Here is a 17280-nt window from a genome sequence, read left to right as displayed (position 1 = left end):
GGGCTTTGACCACACTCGCACACACTCAAGTCGTTCAATTAGTGGGATTGCCATTGGCTGGCTGTCCGCAGGCAAACTTTTTTTTTTATTTTATTGGCTCAATTGCTGCTTGCTGGTCTCCCTCGATCCCCAAACTCGTCCCACTTGTTGTCAGCGACTTGCTTCGATAAGAGTCGCAATTGCGCACTGCTCGCACATTCTCAGCGCACAAGAAAATCTAGCCGGCGCACAAAAAATGAGGGCTCAAAATGACTAATTAAGAAGCGACTTAAGTCAAAGTTACAGTGCATGAAGGTAAAAATACACGGGTTCCCCTGACGTTGTGTCCTAAATGCGGTATTTGGAAGTCAAGTTGGAGAAGAAAGAAGTGGAGTAAAGTTAGTAGAGTTTGTCGAGAACCGGCTTCTTCGGCTCGGCTCGCTAAAAGGAACCGGCTTTTTCGGGTCCTAAACGGCTCTTCGGGTTGTTTTTGCTTCTTTAATCCCAACATGACCGAATATTATGTAAAATTATGCACAAAATGACTTAAAGGAAGAGGGGAATAGAACAAAAAAGAAAAAATACCAAAATGAAAAAGTAGTGAAAAGCTGAGAAAAAAAGAAACAAAAGGAAGAGGGAAAAAAAGGAAAAATTTTAGAAAAAAGCCAGACAAAAAGAAAAGAAAGAAACGTAGGAAAAAAGTAAATAGAGAACAAAAACAGCTCGGAAAAAATAAACACAATGAGATTTTTTTTAAAGGAATGAAAAAAAAAAAGTAGAAAAAAACATGGAAAAAAGGAGAAAAAGTTTGTGTTGCATTCAAATAATATCCAATTATATGAAGTGAATCTTGTTGCCAACATTGTAGTTCCACTAAAAAATGTGATTAAGTACAGTTCTGTATCTTACAACCGACGAAATAAGCCCCCAAAAATGTTAATATTATGCGACAAAATATGTCAGGAAATAAAAAGAAATGGACATCTTGTGAAAGAATTGTAAGAACAAACGACGTTTAGAGGCCGTACAACCTTTGCAATAGTACATGAGTCAATTCATTCAAAAGAGAAAAATCATTTTGCATTGCCGGAAACTCAGCAAAATGTAACTTGATGTCAAGTTTTGTACATGTTTGATAATGAATTATCTTGCCACACTTGGGATTATGGTTGCTCACTGTTGTTTCAAGCGTTGCTCACCGACTTTGTGTGAACGCTCAGACCCTTGGAAAATTACACGGAACATTGGTCGGAAGTGCTCAGTGGTACTTCTTCTTAACTCATTCGAAGCCATCCATCTATCCATTATCTGCACCGCTTATCCTTAGTAGGGTGGCGGGGGTGCTGGAGCCCATCCCAGCTATCTTCAGGCAGTGGGCAGGGGACACCCTGAACTGGTTGCAGGGCACACAGAGACAGACAACTCACTCGCTCATTCACACCTAGGTACAATTTGGACCAATCAATTAACCTGACATGCATGTTTTTGGAATGTGAGAGGAAACCGGAGTAAACCACGCAAGCACAGGGAGAACATGCAAACTCCACAGAGGAGGTTCGATCTCAGAACTGTGCCGCACACGCACTAACCACTGCGCCGCAGTGCTGCCCTTTTGAAAAAAGTTCAAAAATTAAGTAAATTGATGGTAATATACTGATTAAAGGGATTTTTAATTTTCTCCTTTTATACTTCCTTTTTTTCGTAACTTCTTTATACAACAATAATTCGTAATATAATGCATCAGAGCAAGTGAGCCGTTTGAGAGCCGGCTCTCTTTAATGAGTTGAGCCGAAAAAGACGGTTCTCTAAAAAGAGACGGACTTCCTTTCACTACATAACTACCACGTGAAATCCGAGGCGGCAGACGCATGCGCACAGTAGCATCAAACCGCTCGCTTCGTTTGCAACAAAAAAAACGATACCGAGATAGAGGCTACTGCGGCGAACTGGTTTGACTTGATTGATTTGCCGTTTCGTGAGAGTCGGTGTATACCGGATGGTACCCATCATTGGCAAATTTCCGTTTTTCCGTACAGATTTTCTGGTACGTCGTACACGTCTTAAAATGCATAAGAAACATACTTTGTACGGCAAAAGCGTACAGGTTGACAGGTATGTTTTCTATAAAAAATATATTGTATAAGTAAGTATCGAGCTTCCGGATTTGACTCAGAATAGCACCTTCATCATCTGGTCGCCATTGTTTTTCGGTGTAAAGGGTCATGCCGCTCCTCAGAGACGAGCCGGACCTGTGCATTGGTCGGCAGCAGCATTTGACAATACTGTTACTATATCCTAAATTACTGAGAAAAAAAAAATTGTTCCAAAAGTTTGACTAGCACATTGTAAATTATGCATTAACGGATACGTGAACCGTGAAAACACTAAACAGCATTACAGAATAAGATGTATGCAAACTACTACAGGCAGCACAACAGCTGGGTGGTTAGCGTGCAGCCCCATGGTGTAGAAGTCAGGGTTCAAGTCCAGCTAGCGCACAAGTGTCAAACAGGCGGCCCGCGGGTCAGATCAGGCCCACTAAGGGATTGGATCCGGCCCGCGAGACAACACTCAGAGAAGTGCAAGAGAAAAACAAGCTGCAGGTTGAAATATGTCAACTTGATGTTGTCAAAGCCAGGTGCCTGTCACAAAGACACTGTACTTGTATTTATCTCTCTCTCTTCCGCCCCTTTTCTCCCAATCTGTCTCTTTCACTCTCTGTGTCTCTCTTTTTCTCTTCTTTTGTTGCTCTTTGTCTCTATCTCTGTATGTGTCTTTTAACCTCTTTTGCTCTATCTTCCTTTTTTCCTCTTCTCTCTTTTCTCTTTCTCTCTTCCTACCCTTTGCGCTTTCTTTTCTCTTTTCTCTCCTTCTGTCTTTCTATTTCTCTTTGGATTTCTTTCTTCCTCTCCCTTTCTTTTCCCCCTCTCTCACGACTTTTTATCTTTTGTTTCTCACGCTCTCTCCCTCTCTCTCTGTTTCTTTCTTTGTCCCACCCTCTCTCCTTTTCCCCTCCCCCTTTCTCTTATTTCTTTATCTCTTTTTCTTCTTCTTTAATCTACTAGTCCGGCCCCCGACTGAATGTTTATTCTATCGTGTGGCCCCCGAGTTAAAAATGAGTTTGACACACCTGAGCTAGCGCAACCTCCCCGTGTGGAGTTTGCGTGGGTTCATCTGGACACTCCGGTTACCTCCCACATTCCAAAAAAGTACATGTCAGGTGAATTGGCCGGTCCAAATTGTCCCTAGGTGTGTATGAGCGAGTGACTGGTTGTCTGTCCCTGTGTGCCCTGCGACTGGCTGGACACCAGTTCAGGGTGTCCCCTGCCCACTTCCTGAAGAGAGCTAGGATGGGCTCCAGCACACCCGCGACCCTACTGAGGATAAGCTGTCCAGATAATGGATGGGACGGATAGTTCGCATATACAAAATGGGCGAGTGGATCCTGGATGTAAGCAGTCACGAGCGGGGAGCGGTCTCTAGTGGTAGCCTCCGGGACTGCTCGTGAACTAGTTTTTCCTTCGTATAACCAGATTATTGTTCCAAAAAACTCGTATACCGAAATTCTCGTGTTTGGAGGTGCTCGTATAAAAGAGGTACCGCTGTACTTGGCCTATTTTCAAGCAGTTTTATAGGTCACTTCAATCGTATTTCCCTTTGATCCTGTACCAGTCGAATGAACTTCACCTGCACGTGCTGGCGAGCAGGTCCCTGAACGTGGCACGATGATCACAAAAGGTCTTTGTGCTCCGTTTCTGTGGTAACCGACAATTTGCCTCTCATTGTTATAAGTGTGTTCACCTGTCTGCTTTGTGTGTTATTCTCTCCCAATTGAGCACTGTTTGCTCGACTCACTGATCAGAACAGGACCGGCCGGTGATGGTAATGTTCTGCAGCTAAACGTGACTTATGGGTGTTTGCCTAAAGTCAAAGAAAGTGTGTAGGTTTGTTTTAACGAAGTAAAAAAAAAAAAAGAGATTCGCTAACACATTAAGCTAAAGCGCTACGATTTTCATGCAAATTCGGTCAAATTTCGTATGACTTGCTTAAAACAAAAAAGTAGGCAGTGCATTTGTCGGCCAATCAGGTGAAAGCGGGTCACTTTTGACTCGTGATTTCATTGAACACTGTGTTCTGCATTCTGATTGGCTTGACTGTCTATTTGCTTCTCTACCTGTAGGTCAATAACGTTGCGGTTTACTGCGTACAAGAACATAAAACAGGGTTTGGTCTTTTGTGTCAATGTATAATACAGTATTGAGTTGCATAATTGTAAAAAAAAAAAAAAGGTTTCGACTTCAAGGTTTTCGCATATTACAGGTTCTTTTGGGAACGTAACGTCCAATCATATCTTCCCTATTACATCACGTTATCATCAGTTGTTGATGTGATTATTTATGTCACGCCCACCTCAGAAAATAGATCTTCTCCTGCCCACCCTAAGATCGATCTTTTTTTCTTAAGTGATCATATAGCATTGTTGGGGACAAAACAACAATTGTTTGATATTGGTGGTAACACATTAACTCCGTCCATGCCAAATCTACGCCTTTCGGCAAATTGTTTTTGGGAAAAACTAAAGCGTCTTATCAGCGTGATTGGGTTGCAATGTTTTTAAGAGACAGCTTGATTTATTTGACTTCGAGCTCTCCACTGCCAGTATTTTGAACATAGCAAGCACCAACGTTTTTGCTCGTCCCCTCCGTGGTCACAGTGAAGTGTACGCTACGACAAACTTCCTCCTCCTAGCTTTTTGGAGGAGATCTTTTGTCCGTGGGCAGCACGGCGGCGCGTGTGCGGCACAGTTCTAAGGTCTTGGGAACCTCCTGTGTGGGTTCAAATCCAGCTACCGGACTTCCTGTGCGGAGTTTGTATGTTCTCCCCGTGCTTGGGTGGGTTTCACTCCGGTTTCCTCCCACATTCCAAAGACATGCATTTCAGGTGGATTGGCCGGTTCAAATTGTCCCTAGGTGTGAATGAGCGAGCGAGTTGTCTGTCCCTGTGTGCCCTGCGATTGGCTGGCAACCAGTTCAGGGTGTCCCTTGCCCACTGCCTGATGATTGCTGGGATGGGCTCCAGCGACCCCGCGACCCTACTGAGGATAAGCGGTGCAGCTAATAAGATGAGATGAGACTTTTGTTCGTCTCTTAGCCCAGTCTCTGTTTCCCAGTCTCAACATCAGTGTTAAATATTTTATTATTTTATTCATGGGGTGACTTTTAATTTCTCCACCCTGTACTTTGTGCTAAATGCACTGCGCAGAGGTTAAATGTAAACAAAAAACTAAAAAAAAACTAAAAAAAAAACCATACTGAAAGCACACAACACCACTGCGCCCTAGTGTAGTGGAGGTGCGATTGCAATTCCACTTTATTCTGGGAAAGTTAAAAAAAAAAAAAAGTTCCTCCCTTAACAGAGCCTGCTGCCCCGGCATATTCGCGAACCGCTGGTCTAAGCAATGGAGTCACAGGTGACTAGCTATAACAAGTTGCATGGCTCGTTAACATTAACGGAGAGAGCATCAGCACAAAAATCTGCGGAGCTATTAATGAAGCACACAATTTAGTTGGACCCTCCTACTGCAGCAGTACAATGGAGCCATTAGGCGCATAAAATTGAACTCGATGTTTTTGTGCTTGCCCGCATCACACAATTGACTTTTTCCGCCAGTGTGCGTAAAGAGAAAAAAACAGCACGGATCTTACCTGACAGTGAAGTCATAGGAGCATGACGCCAAAACGTTGTCGCTGAAAGGAGAAAACTAGACACACACAGACGGTCACACACACAAACATGTTAGGAGTAATTGCTTCAAGGCACATAATGTTTTAACTGACAAGTGAGGTTATACGTTCATACACATCCTCGTGATAGTGATTTGCTGAGATAAAAAGAGTGGATGTCACTCGATTTCTTGCGTCTTAACTCTGAAAACACCGAAATGTTAGTTATTGGTCCATCTAAATGCCGTGACTTGTTCTCAAAAACTGCAGTGAACATTGACAAATGTCACATCACCCAGAGTGACTCAGTTAAAAATGTAGGTGTCATATTTGACCCCGATCTCTCCTTTCAAACACATGTGAAGAAAATGACTAGAACCGCTTTCTTCCATCTTCGTAACATTGCTAAAATTCGTCCTATGCTGTCTCCGTCGGATGCGGAGATTATAATTCACGCATTTGTTGCCTACCGTCTCGATTACTGTCCAAAATCAAGAGTCTTTAGCAAGTACAAAATGCTGGAGCAAGGCTTTTAACTAAGACAAGGAAGTCTGATCACATTACGCCGATTTTAGCTAACCCGCATTGGCTCCTTGTTAGCTTAAGATGTGATTTCAAGGTTCTCTTGGTATTATACAAAATCATACATGGACTTGCTCCCTCATATCTTTCAGATTTAATTTCCCCCTATGTTCCGGTCCGGAGCCTTCGTTCTGAAAGCGCCGGTTTACTGGTGATTCCAAGAGCCAAGAAGAGTTCCGCAGGTTCGAGAGCGTTCTCCATCGGTGCCGTGGAATGCTCTTCCCCCTGAGGTCCGATCTGTAACCTCAGTGGAAATGTTTAGGTCTAAGCTTAAAACACACTTCTACCCTATATGTTTTTTGTTGTTCTGTATTATTTGTAATTGCAACATCCATTGCAGCCTGGTCATGCTGAAAACCACATGTGCGGTCCCTTCTCAAGGTTTCTTCATTTTCCTCATGTTGAGGTTTTTGAGTTTTTCCTTGCCCTCATGTTAGTTTCAGATCAGGGGATGGTGTAATAATAGTCTGAAATAATAGTCTGTGCAATAACCTGTGCAGCCCTTTGAGACTCTTTGTGATTAGGGGCTATACAAATAAAAATGACATGACTTGGTTCAGAGGGAACTCATGCGTTCCCCTCACACAAAAGAGGGACTTTTAAGTGCATAAGTGTGTTTGTGTGAATGTTCCTGAGTGGGTGGAAAGTGAATGTGAAACGTGTCAATGTGTCAGACTTGGCCTGTTGTGATTACATGCTCGACTGTGGGTGGTTTGACGCCGTCTTTCTTTGCAGACAGGCGTGACCGGGCGGGTCCATTTCAGGCACAAACCTTAACTCGACGAATGGCGTAGGCGTGCCCCCTCATTTGATTGACTGGCTGTCGGGGGTTCCTCAGGTCCCAAATGCGAACGCTGCCGTCCACTGAGCCGGTCGCCAGAACATTCTGGGAGCGGAAACACGAACATCAACAAGCATTGCTTAGAGCAGGAGTGTCATAAGCGGCGCAGGAAATGGATGGATAGTTCCAGATTAGCTGTAACACTAACCTGGTAAATTCACAGAAAATCCCAATTCAAGACGTACCCAAGGTCAATTGAATGCTGTTCTTGAAACAATTGGAAAATATGGACGTTTTTTGGTCTCTTTTGAAACGTAACACTAAGAATTGTCCCCGGCTGAACGAATCACTGCAAGTGCTACTATTATTGAATAATCTGAGTTGGAACACATAAAAATAGATATATAGTTTTTATTCTTGCCTGAATTTTTTTTGCAATCACATTTTTGCAGAGTGTAGCATGGGCCTCTACGAAAACAGCTGGAACAATAGCATGAATTCCTTACCTTGTCCTTGGTCAAATTTGATAAAAATTTGAAAAAGTAAACATTCAACCGTGTATTTGACTTTGGCCATTTTTTTAGATATTGTGAAAGTGTTGTAAATGTTTGACTTCTCTTTCCAGAAGTCAATCACTTATTGTGCACACTCACACGTAAAAGTAGATTCGAAGTTGCATTAAGCACTTTTATTTTCAGTTCCGATTTGAATACAGTGTGTACATATGCAAAACATTATGTTGGGAATGTAATTGGCTAACTAATGTGTCAATCATCACTTGAATGGGTCAATACTGGCTGAAGATTTTTGGGGCCGAGGTAAGTTATGGTCTGTTTCTTCATCACCGGACTACATAGGCTATTGCAGGCTTGAGACCTTGACAAAAGCTTGCAATGGGTCGAGAGTGAAGTCAATCAAAAGGTCAGAGGCTAAGGGCCATATTGGATATCATTTTACAAGTTTTTTTACTTGTAAATAGGAATTATGGGTCGAAACAGACCAATTACAACGAGGATTGTCAAACAATGTAGAAATGCTTTGAGGGGGATTTTTTTTAATCCGTCAGCATTATTTTGGAGTAAATACTTTACATGGTTACTATGATTAATGACTATGATTGGCTAGGGGGCATTCACGGAAGTATCATAACAAAATGTGGTTAAAAAATGTCTGTGTCCACTGCTTTTGTCGGACAAACTTTTTTAAACCTAAATCAAATAAAAAGATATTCAAGAAATAAGACGGGAAAGGTTTGACTTTAGCATTAGCTACAATGGCAAGAGAAAATAAATTATTGATGTGACTTAAACGCATGAAATTTGTTCAACTGAGTATTTGAAGTCTTGAGGAAATAAAGGAGTTAGGATCTTGTGCACGAACAAAAGACTTTTGGTAAGTAAAATCAGGCTACGTTCCTGAATAATATTGCAATTTTATGAAGTAATTATTTAATGTTTATATATGTTTAACAGGCATAAAATAGTAATGAGGGTTGGATTGATTCAGCCTATTAAAGGTATAGATGTGAATGTTCACACATAGTTAAGAATTCCACAATTGTAACTGAATATATGGTACACAATCCAAAAACCACAGCCGGCAAAATGAACGGAAAATGATACCGGTACTTAACGTTTGATGCAGACCTGCAGAGTCCGGGTGCCCGTTGAAAGTAATCCAAGGAAAAAAGTGTATATTTCCAAAGGTAAGGGTGGGAAAAATATATATCCACTATTGTCGGCCGCGTCCACAAACACGTCTCACCTTTACTCCACTTCCCTTCAGCCCGCGTTTGCCCCACCCCTTCTTTCTCATTTGCTCGTGCAAAACATATCAGAATAAGTTTCTAAAATAAATACATTACAAAAATATACAGTTGCAAATACATATTATACATGGTTACACATATTTACAAAGAAAGACGGTACACCGAGAGAGTTTTCAAAGCTTTAATAATAATAATACAACTTTCATCCCAAACCGTGACTGTGACAGGTAGCAGCACGCTACTAGCAACACGCTCGCAAAGCAGTAAACGGGTCTGTTAAAAAAATATACCGTACTAGAAATACCGGCAAACCGTCTTCATCTTCCTCTTTGTAACTGACGCGATTAAAGTCATCTTTCTCAGTATCGGAAATAAACTTATTCATATAGACGTCGTCCCACGCTCCCTTATTCCTAAACACGCTCTCTCATTCCTAAACACGCTAGCGGCCGTTAGAAAAATTACATAAATTGGTTGCATCACTGAATAAGCCGCAGGGTTGAACGTTTGGGAAAAAAGTAGCGGCTTATAGTCCCGAATTTACGGTACTTGCCGAGGTGCATGTGCCCATATATATTGAACTTTCTCTGATGAGTCACCTGATCATATTTGCACCAATCGCAGCTCAGGACCTCGGCGTCGTGTGCAGGGACCACCAATCGGCACGCGCCAGCCTTCACGTCCCACACTCGCAGCGTTCCGTCACCTGAGCACACACACAGAGAAAGAAAGTTGGGATGCTTCTTAAATTTCCCGTTTTATTCTAAGGCTTTCTTGCGAGCTGCAGATTACGTTAATAGGATTAATTCAGGCCCGAGACGACGTGCCACTCCGACACATATTTGCGCTCCAGAAGGACCCGCAGGAAAGAGATTAGGGAGCTGCCTCCTGACTGGCTGACCGCCACATCAATTGGGCTGCTCCTCGCTCAACAGCTTCCTCGTTTGCCTCTTTTGCTCACTGGCACTTTTTACAGCATCCGCGTAGGCAAGAACTTCACTAGTTCCTGAATCTGCTTCGTATTTGACATAAGGGACGAGCTGCAGCTTTTCAAACCATGTCATGAATCACTGGTGACGTGCAATGAGGTTCGTGTCTAGTGAGGCAGTCAGATTTACAAATAAATCAACCTACATATTAGTCGTCACTTGATTATGAGAGCAAGACAGCAATATATAAACTGCTATGTAGAAAACAATCCATTTTATTGTTTCACCTTAACTCTTAAATTAAGTTTATGCTCTACTTTTGAATAAAAGCATCAATGGATAAGTACCGTAATTTCCGCACTATAAGGCGCACCTAAAAGCCTTTATTTTTTTCAAAAGCTGACCATGCGCCTTATAATACAGTGCGCCTTATATACGGATCAATATTAAGTCGCAAAGTCTTGCAACTAAGGCAAGCAGCCGCCGACTGGATTTTCCCCCGAAGGCGAAGTCGTCCGCGGTGTATGCTGGGATTTATATACCGGCTTTTCATTTCCTAACCAATGTTTCAATCATCATTTGAATCAGTCACTATTGGCTAAAGTTACTCGGAGGGAAAGGGGGCGGATCCTTTTTATCATTTACAGGCTCGCATAGGCTAAAGGGGCGAAACAAAGCCTGCAATTGGCCGAAAAAGATGAATGTGAATCACACGTTGGGTTGCACTACGGCATAGAGAAAACATTTTTTAATATTCTGTATTTGTAAATATTTTACTCTCCTGAATTTACTACACTCACGGTTGTAAGAAGACCATGGTTACGTATCATTATTGAACGTGATGGCTGCAAGAGAACTTAGGTGAGCTATGCGGATTTATATTTTCCCGGTATCTTGTTTTAGAACGATATTGATGTTTCTGTGATGAGTCTATTTTTAAACTCAATTCAATTCAAAGTGTTTATTGTCATATGCACAGTAAAGAATCCCGTTTCCCTGCACAATAAAATTATTACTTTGCTGTCCACACAGTTGCCAGCAAAAAATAAAACGGAAACTAAGAAATGTTTGGCATTTCTTGAATCCCAAGACTTTAACCTATCGAATGATATTTGGAACGATGCATTTGAGTGATTGGTGACATCGTACGGACACCGCATCCGCACGTGTTCTCGACGCGTATTTGCTTCTTTGCAAGCTTTGGGAATGTTAAGGGGGTAATAAGTTGGACTGAACTATCTGACTGTTTTGTCGACGTTCCCATTGTAGCGCCTTATAATCCGGTGCGCCTTATGTATGGAAAATATCGGACAAAAGACTATTTTTTGGGGGTGCACCCTATAACCCGGTGCACCTTATAGTGCGGAAAATACGGTACTGCAAATTCCAGAACAAAGTGCACACCTGATTAACTCATTCACTACCAGTGTTGGGCACGTTACTTTAAAAAAGTGATTGTAGTTACTCACTACTTCTTCCAAATAGTAACTGAATTACTCTATAGTAAAAGTAACTAGTTACCAGGGAGAGTAAATATTTCTGTTACTTGAAGAAGAAGTTGTACGTTAAAGAATTTGAAATTATCCAAGCAGAAACAAAACACTGTGGTGAGCATTCCGACTCTTAGGGGACCGTTTTTTATTCGGCTTCAGGTCCCAAACGGGGGCGACACGGCGGCTGGTTGGTTAGCACGCAGCCCCATGGTACAGAGGTTTCGGGTTCAAGTCCAGCTACCTCAGCCCCCGCGTGTGGAGTTTTCATGTTCTCCCCGTGCCTGCGTGGGTTTCCTACGGGCACTCCGCATTCCAAAAACACGCTTGTCAGATTAATTGGCCGGTCCAAATTGTCCCTAGGTGTGAATGAGTGAGTTGTGTGTCTCTGTGTGCCCTGCGACTGGCTGGCAACCAGTTCAGGATCACCCCTGCCCACTCCCCGAAGATAGCTGTGGATGGGCTCCAGCACCCCCGCGACCCTACTGAGAATAAGCGGTGCAGATGATGGATGGATGGGTCCAAAACGGCTCTTTAGGTTGCTTTTGTTGCTTTAATTCCCGCATTACCAATTACTATGTGACATTATGCACGGAATAACTTCAAAAGTGTTGTGCTTTAATTCTGACGGAGACATGGCTAAACTCATCTATCCCGAATGACGCTGTTAGCATTGTGGGGCTAACTGCTTTCCGCGCTGATAGAAGCGGCGAACTCACCGGCAAAAGCAAGGGGGGCGGTCTATGCATTTATACCAACAACAACTGGTGTAAAAATGCGAAGATAATATCGAAACACTGCTCACGAGACATTGAGCTTTTGACGGTGATCTGCAGACCTTTCTACCTACCGAGGGAGTTTAGCGCGACCATCATTACTGCCGTGTACGTGCCCCCCAGCGCTAATACGAAGGAGGCAATGGACGTTCTCTACCGAACTGTGAGTGAACTGCAGCATGCTTACTCCGAGTGCATTTTTATTGCGGCGGGGGACTTTAACCAGGCCAATATGAAAACAGTTCTCCCGCATTTCCATCAGCATGTAAACTTTGCTACAAGAGGTAGGAACACATTAGACCTGGCCTACACAAACATCAAAGGTGCATATAAAGCAGCCCCCCGCCCCCATCTTGGCTCATCAGATCACCTTTCTATTATGCTAATTCCAGCATACAAGCCCCTGCTGACCAGAGAAAAACCTACAGTGAAGCAGGTGAGGGTGTGGTCTGAGGGGGCAATGGAGGCACTACAGGACTGCTTTGATTGCACTGATTGGGACATGTTTAAATCGGCTGCCACTTACAACAACAAAATAAATATAGATGAGTACGCCATTTCTGTGTCAGCCTACATCAGTAAATGCGCAGAAGACGTCAGCAATAACAAAACTATATGCACCCGTGCCAATCAGAAGCCCTGGATGACTGCTGAAATACGAAAACAACTAAAAGTACGGAACCTTGCCTTTAGATCTGGTGACAAGGAGGCGCTGTTATCAGCGAGGGCTAACCTGAACCGGGCTATCAGACTAGCAAAGCGAACGCACAGTCAAAAAATCCAGGAACGTTTCCTCAGCACAACCAACACCAGGGATATGTGGAAAGGCATTCAGGCCATCACCAGTTACAAGCCAACCACCGCCCCAGTGCAGAACACTAGCATGGACTTTCTGAATGACCTCAACAAATTCTTTGGAAGGTTCGAGGCACAAAACGGCACCCCTGCAGCGAAAGCGGTTCCAAATCAGGGCGAAAGAGCACTCCACCTGGACTCATCTGACGTGAGGAAGACCCTGAGAAGGGTCAACACAAGGAAGGCTCCAGGCCCGGACAACATTCCGGGGCGGGTACTTAGGGAGTGCGCCGATCAGCTGGCTTGTGTACTAACAGACATTTTCAACACCTCGCTAGACCAAGCCAAAGTACCATCATGCTTCAAATTTGCCAACATCATCCCAGTGCCAAAGAAACCCCAGATCTTATCACTCAAAGATTACCGGCCCGTTGCACTGACTCCTATCATAATGAAGTGCTTTGAGAGACTGGTTAAAGAGCACATCACCTCCAGTCTCCCCTCCTCATTCGACCCCTTTCAGTTTGCCTACAGGACAAACCGCTCCACCAGGGATGCCATCTCCTCTGCGCTTCACCTGAGCCTGACACATCTAGAGGAGAAGAACACCCATGTGCGGATGCTGTTCCTGGACTTCAGTTCAGCATTCAACACCATCATCCCACAACATCTGGTGGACAAAATGAGACTCCTGGGTTTCAACACCCCCCTGCGGAACTGGCTGCTGGACTTCCTCTGTGACAGACCCCAATCAGTGCGGATAGGTCAGAACAGTTCAGATGTCATCTACCTCAGCACGGGCTCCCCCCAAGGCTGCGTCCTAAGCCCCTTGCTGTTCACCTTGATGACACACGACTGCGTCCCTAGGTCCGCCACAAACCACATCGTGAAGTATGCTGACGACACAACAGTGGTGGGCCTCATCAGGGATGACAACGACCTGGCCTACAGAGAGGAGGTGGAGCAGTTGGTGGGCTGGTGCAGGGACAACAGCCTGGTCCTGAATGTCGACAAAACTAAAGAGATCATTGTCGACTTTAGGAAAAACCAGCCCAACCATGCCCCACTTTGCATCAACAACAAGGCTGTGGAGGTTGTCAGCAGTATCAAGTTCCTCGGGGTGCACATTACAAACAAACTCACCTGGTCCGAAAACACTGCATCACTGGTTAAGAGGGCACAGCAGCGCCTGTACTTCCTGCGGAGGATGAGGAGAGCCCACCTGCCCCCACCCTCCCTCATTACATTCTACAGGGGCACCATAGAGAGTATCCTGACCAGCTGTATCTCTGTATGGTGTGGAGGCTGCAGCGCTACCGACTGGGGTAGTGTGAGGAGGGTAACGAGGACAGCAGAGAAAATAATCGGGACTACACTTCCCTCCATTCAGGACATTGGCCAGAAGCACTGCCTATCCCATGCTAAAAACATTACCGGGGACCCCTCTCACCCCCATCATGGACTGTTCACTCTGCTAGCCTCTGGAAAGAGGTACTGCAGTGTGCGGTGCAGGACCACCAGGCTCCGCAATAGTCTAGTCCCCCTGGCCATTAGACTGTTAAATGGTCAATCTAACATATAGTTAACTTAAATCTAAACGGCTGCTAATCTGACTTTTGCACTACTGGCAGTTTTTTTTATAGCTTGCCACTCCTTGCACATTGCTCTCTGCACTATTGTAATTACAGCGTTATTGTTACAGTGTTAATGTTACTGTGTACCTGACTTGTTAACCGACTGCCCATTTTGCGCATCTGGTTAGCTACTCTTCTTGCACTATCGGAACTATGGTAAAATACTATACGTAGCCAAAATACAATACAACATTATTTATATCTGTACATTCAAGGAAACTGTGGGGGTCAGATGCATCGACATTTCGTTCTGTATACACGTGTACTAGAATGACAATAAAGTAGATCTGAATCTGAATCTGAATATAAAAAAGACAAGGAACAAAAAAAATACAATAACAAAACGAAAAAGAGAGATGAAAGAAGTATAAACTTTTAATGAAACACATTTACACTGAAAAACGCAGGAAATGTTTAAAATACATCTAAATCTAACCAAATAAAAATAACAATGTAACTTTTTTTTATGCTCAACAAATTTAAAGTCAACACCACAAAATCCCCAAAAAGTGCATATTAACCTGTTTCTGAAAGAAAAATAGCGTTATTTATAACACTGATGACGACTAAAGACGTTGAAAATTAGTTCTGAATTTAGTGCCATCGATGGATTGAGGTGTAAATCCTCCACTTACTGGTCATTAGGCTGGCTGAGAAGGAACTGTGCATGAAGTCAATGAGTTAGGCGAGGTTTAGTTTTGTTGAAAATGCATCAAATACCGTAAATTCCGGACTATAGAGTGCACCAGATTATAAACCGCACCCACCACATTTTAAGAGGATAACCGCTTTTGTGCTTACACAAGCCGCGCCTATATATAAGCCGCATGCGCTCACATTAAAACATGTAACACGATCACAAACATAGCCAAATCCCGACTTTAAGTCCCGCGATTATTCCTGAATATAAAGTACACAGTCTAATAACCACAGCCGGCAAAATGAACGGAAAATGATACGGGTAGTTAAGGTTTGATGCAGACCTGCAGAGTCCGGGTCCCGTTGAAAGTAATCCAAGGAAAAAAAGTCTATATTTCCAAAGGTAAAGGTGGGAAAAATATATAACCACTATTGTCCGCTGCGTCCAAAAACACGTCTCACCTTTAATCCACTTCCCGTCAGCCCCCGTGCTTTTCGCCCCTTCATTTGATTTGCCCGTGGAAAACATATCAGAATAAGTCTCTAAAATAAATACATTACAAAAATATACAGTTGCAAATACTTTTTATACATGGGTTACACATATTTACAAAGTAAGACGGTACACCAAGAGAGTATTCAAAGCTTTAATAATAATAATATAACTTTCATCCCAAACCGTGACTGTGACAGGTAGCAACACGCTACTAGCAACACGCTCGCAATACAAGCAACGGGTCTGTTAAAAAAATATACCGTACTTTTAAAAGTTACGGTAAACCGTCCTCATCTTCCTACTTAGAACTGACGCCATCAAAGTCGTCTTCCTCTGTGTCTGAAAGACACTTTGTCATGTAGACATCGTCCCACGCTCCCTTATTCCAAAACACGCTAGCAATACGCTCGCAAAGTAAAGGTTGCGTGCGATAGCTCTGTTTCCTTCTTATCGGATTGCTCGATTGCTTTTAGCTTGAAATCTGCGTCATGTGCCTTTCTTTGAGGGTTAGTTTGCGCTAATTTAATTTGTGCCCAAGCTAAGAAGTTGCAGTCTTCCTCGGCACATATATTCCAGCGGTCTAAATCTTACCTTTAGTACTCGAGCGTTACAAAAATTACATAAATTGGCCGCATCACTGAATAAGCCGCAGGGTTGAACGTTTTGGAAAAAAGTAACTGCTTATAGTCCGGAATTTACGGTAATTTGGATTTTAACTCATTCGGTAACATTGACGACTAAGGACGCCAAAATCTGCTCTTTCCTTATTTTTGGAAGGAAAAGATGTGATGAACGTATTGGATATTGCCACAAAAGCCTCAATTTAACCTACCTAAATGGAAAATAATAAATTGACAATGAAAAACATCGTTGGCATATAAGTCAGAATTGATTTTTAATGTCTTTAGTCGTCATTGGTAATGAACGAGTTAAAAGTCGCAAGCTCAAATGAGAGAACGAAACTCAATTTTGTCATTCGAGCAGCACTGGATTTTAAACCGCAGGCTTAAACCTGGAGCCACTTTCAGCTTTACTGCAATTGTTTACGTCACCTGTTTTGCGATAATATGACCTTTCAAGATGGAGATTACCGGAGTGGTTACAAAAATTAGCACATTATTACTACAACGCCGGAAAAAAATGCAAATAGGGCTGCGTCACGTAAAATGTAAATGTTTCTAGACGACAGTGTTAGGGCAACCATAGTGTGGAGAATAACACCAGATTGCAACACAGATACCATTTTTCCTGCTCTTGTCATTGGTGGTTGCCATAATGACGGACCAAATAAATAAGCTTGTCACCGTTCCTCGAGGATGAAAGGAAACTCCAACGACCTGACAATGACTCCAATGATACAAAAAGAGAACTGCAGCGTGTTTTATAAATAACAGCTGTTCAATTCGGATATATGAATTGAGGACTTGATTAGTGGGTGATAAGTTAAAATATTGTGAGTACGTAGTTAGTATTGAATTGGATAAAGTCAACCCGCCCTCCCCCCGTTTTGCCACTATTATATATTATACGAGTCATGGCTCACAGATTCAATTACTGCCAGAGATGTAGGGGCACTACTTCCTATTTGTATCCCTCTCTCGAGGTAGTTTCTTAGGGTGGGATTTGTTCCCCCACATAAAACAGAGAGTATTGGTTTCCATAGTCACATGTAGCAGGAGAAGGCTCCT

General features: G+C 43.0%; 1 protein-coding gene across 7 annotated transcripts in view; it reads right to left on the bottom strand.

Annotated features, from left to right (window-relative positions):
• The window catches only part of pex7 (peroxisomal biogenesis factor 7), a 44633-nt gene that overhangs the window by 12026 nt on the left and 15327 nt on the right, over positions 1–17280 (bottom strand). For all 7 annotated transcript variants that reach the window (XR_015848309.1, XM_088325397.1, XM_088325396.1 and 4 more), the window contains 3 exons: positions 9433–9539; positions 7057–7170; positions 5685–5740 (listed from right to left, as the gene is read on the bottom strand). Coding sequence is in view for 6 of the 7 variants with exons in the window: in XM_088325397.1 (XP_088181523.1) it covers positions 5685–5740; positions 7057–7170; positions 9433–9539 (277 nt within the window). In the remaining variant the exon portion in view is untranslated. The remainder of the gene's footprint in view (positions 1–5684; positions 5741–7056; positions 7171–9432; positions 9540–17280) is intronic.

This window comes from Urocampus carinirostris, chromosome 20, assembly GCF_059441175.1.
Source record: "Urocampus carinirostris isolate Australia breed hairy pipefish chromosome 20, RoL_Ucar_1.0, whole genome shotgun sequence".
NCBI classification, from domain to species: domain Eukaryota; kingdom Metazoa; phylum Chordata; class Actinopteri; order Syngnathiformes; family Syngnathidae; genus Urocampus; species Urocampus carinirostris.
The sequence above is the reverse complement of the archived record's forward strand: the minus strand, read 5'-3'. Positions and strand labels throughout refer to the sequence as shown.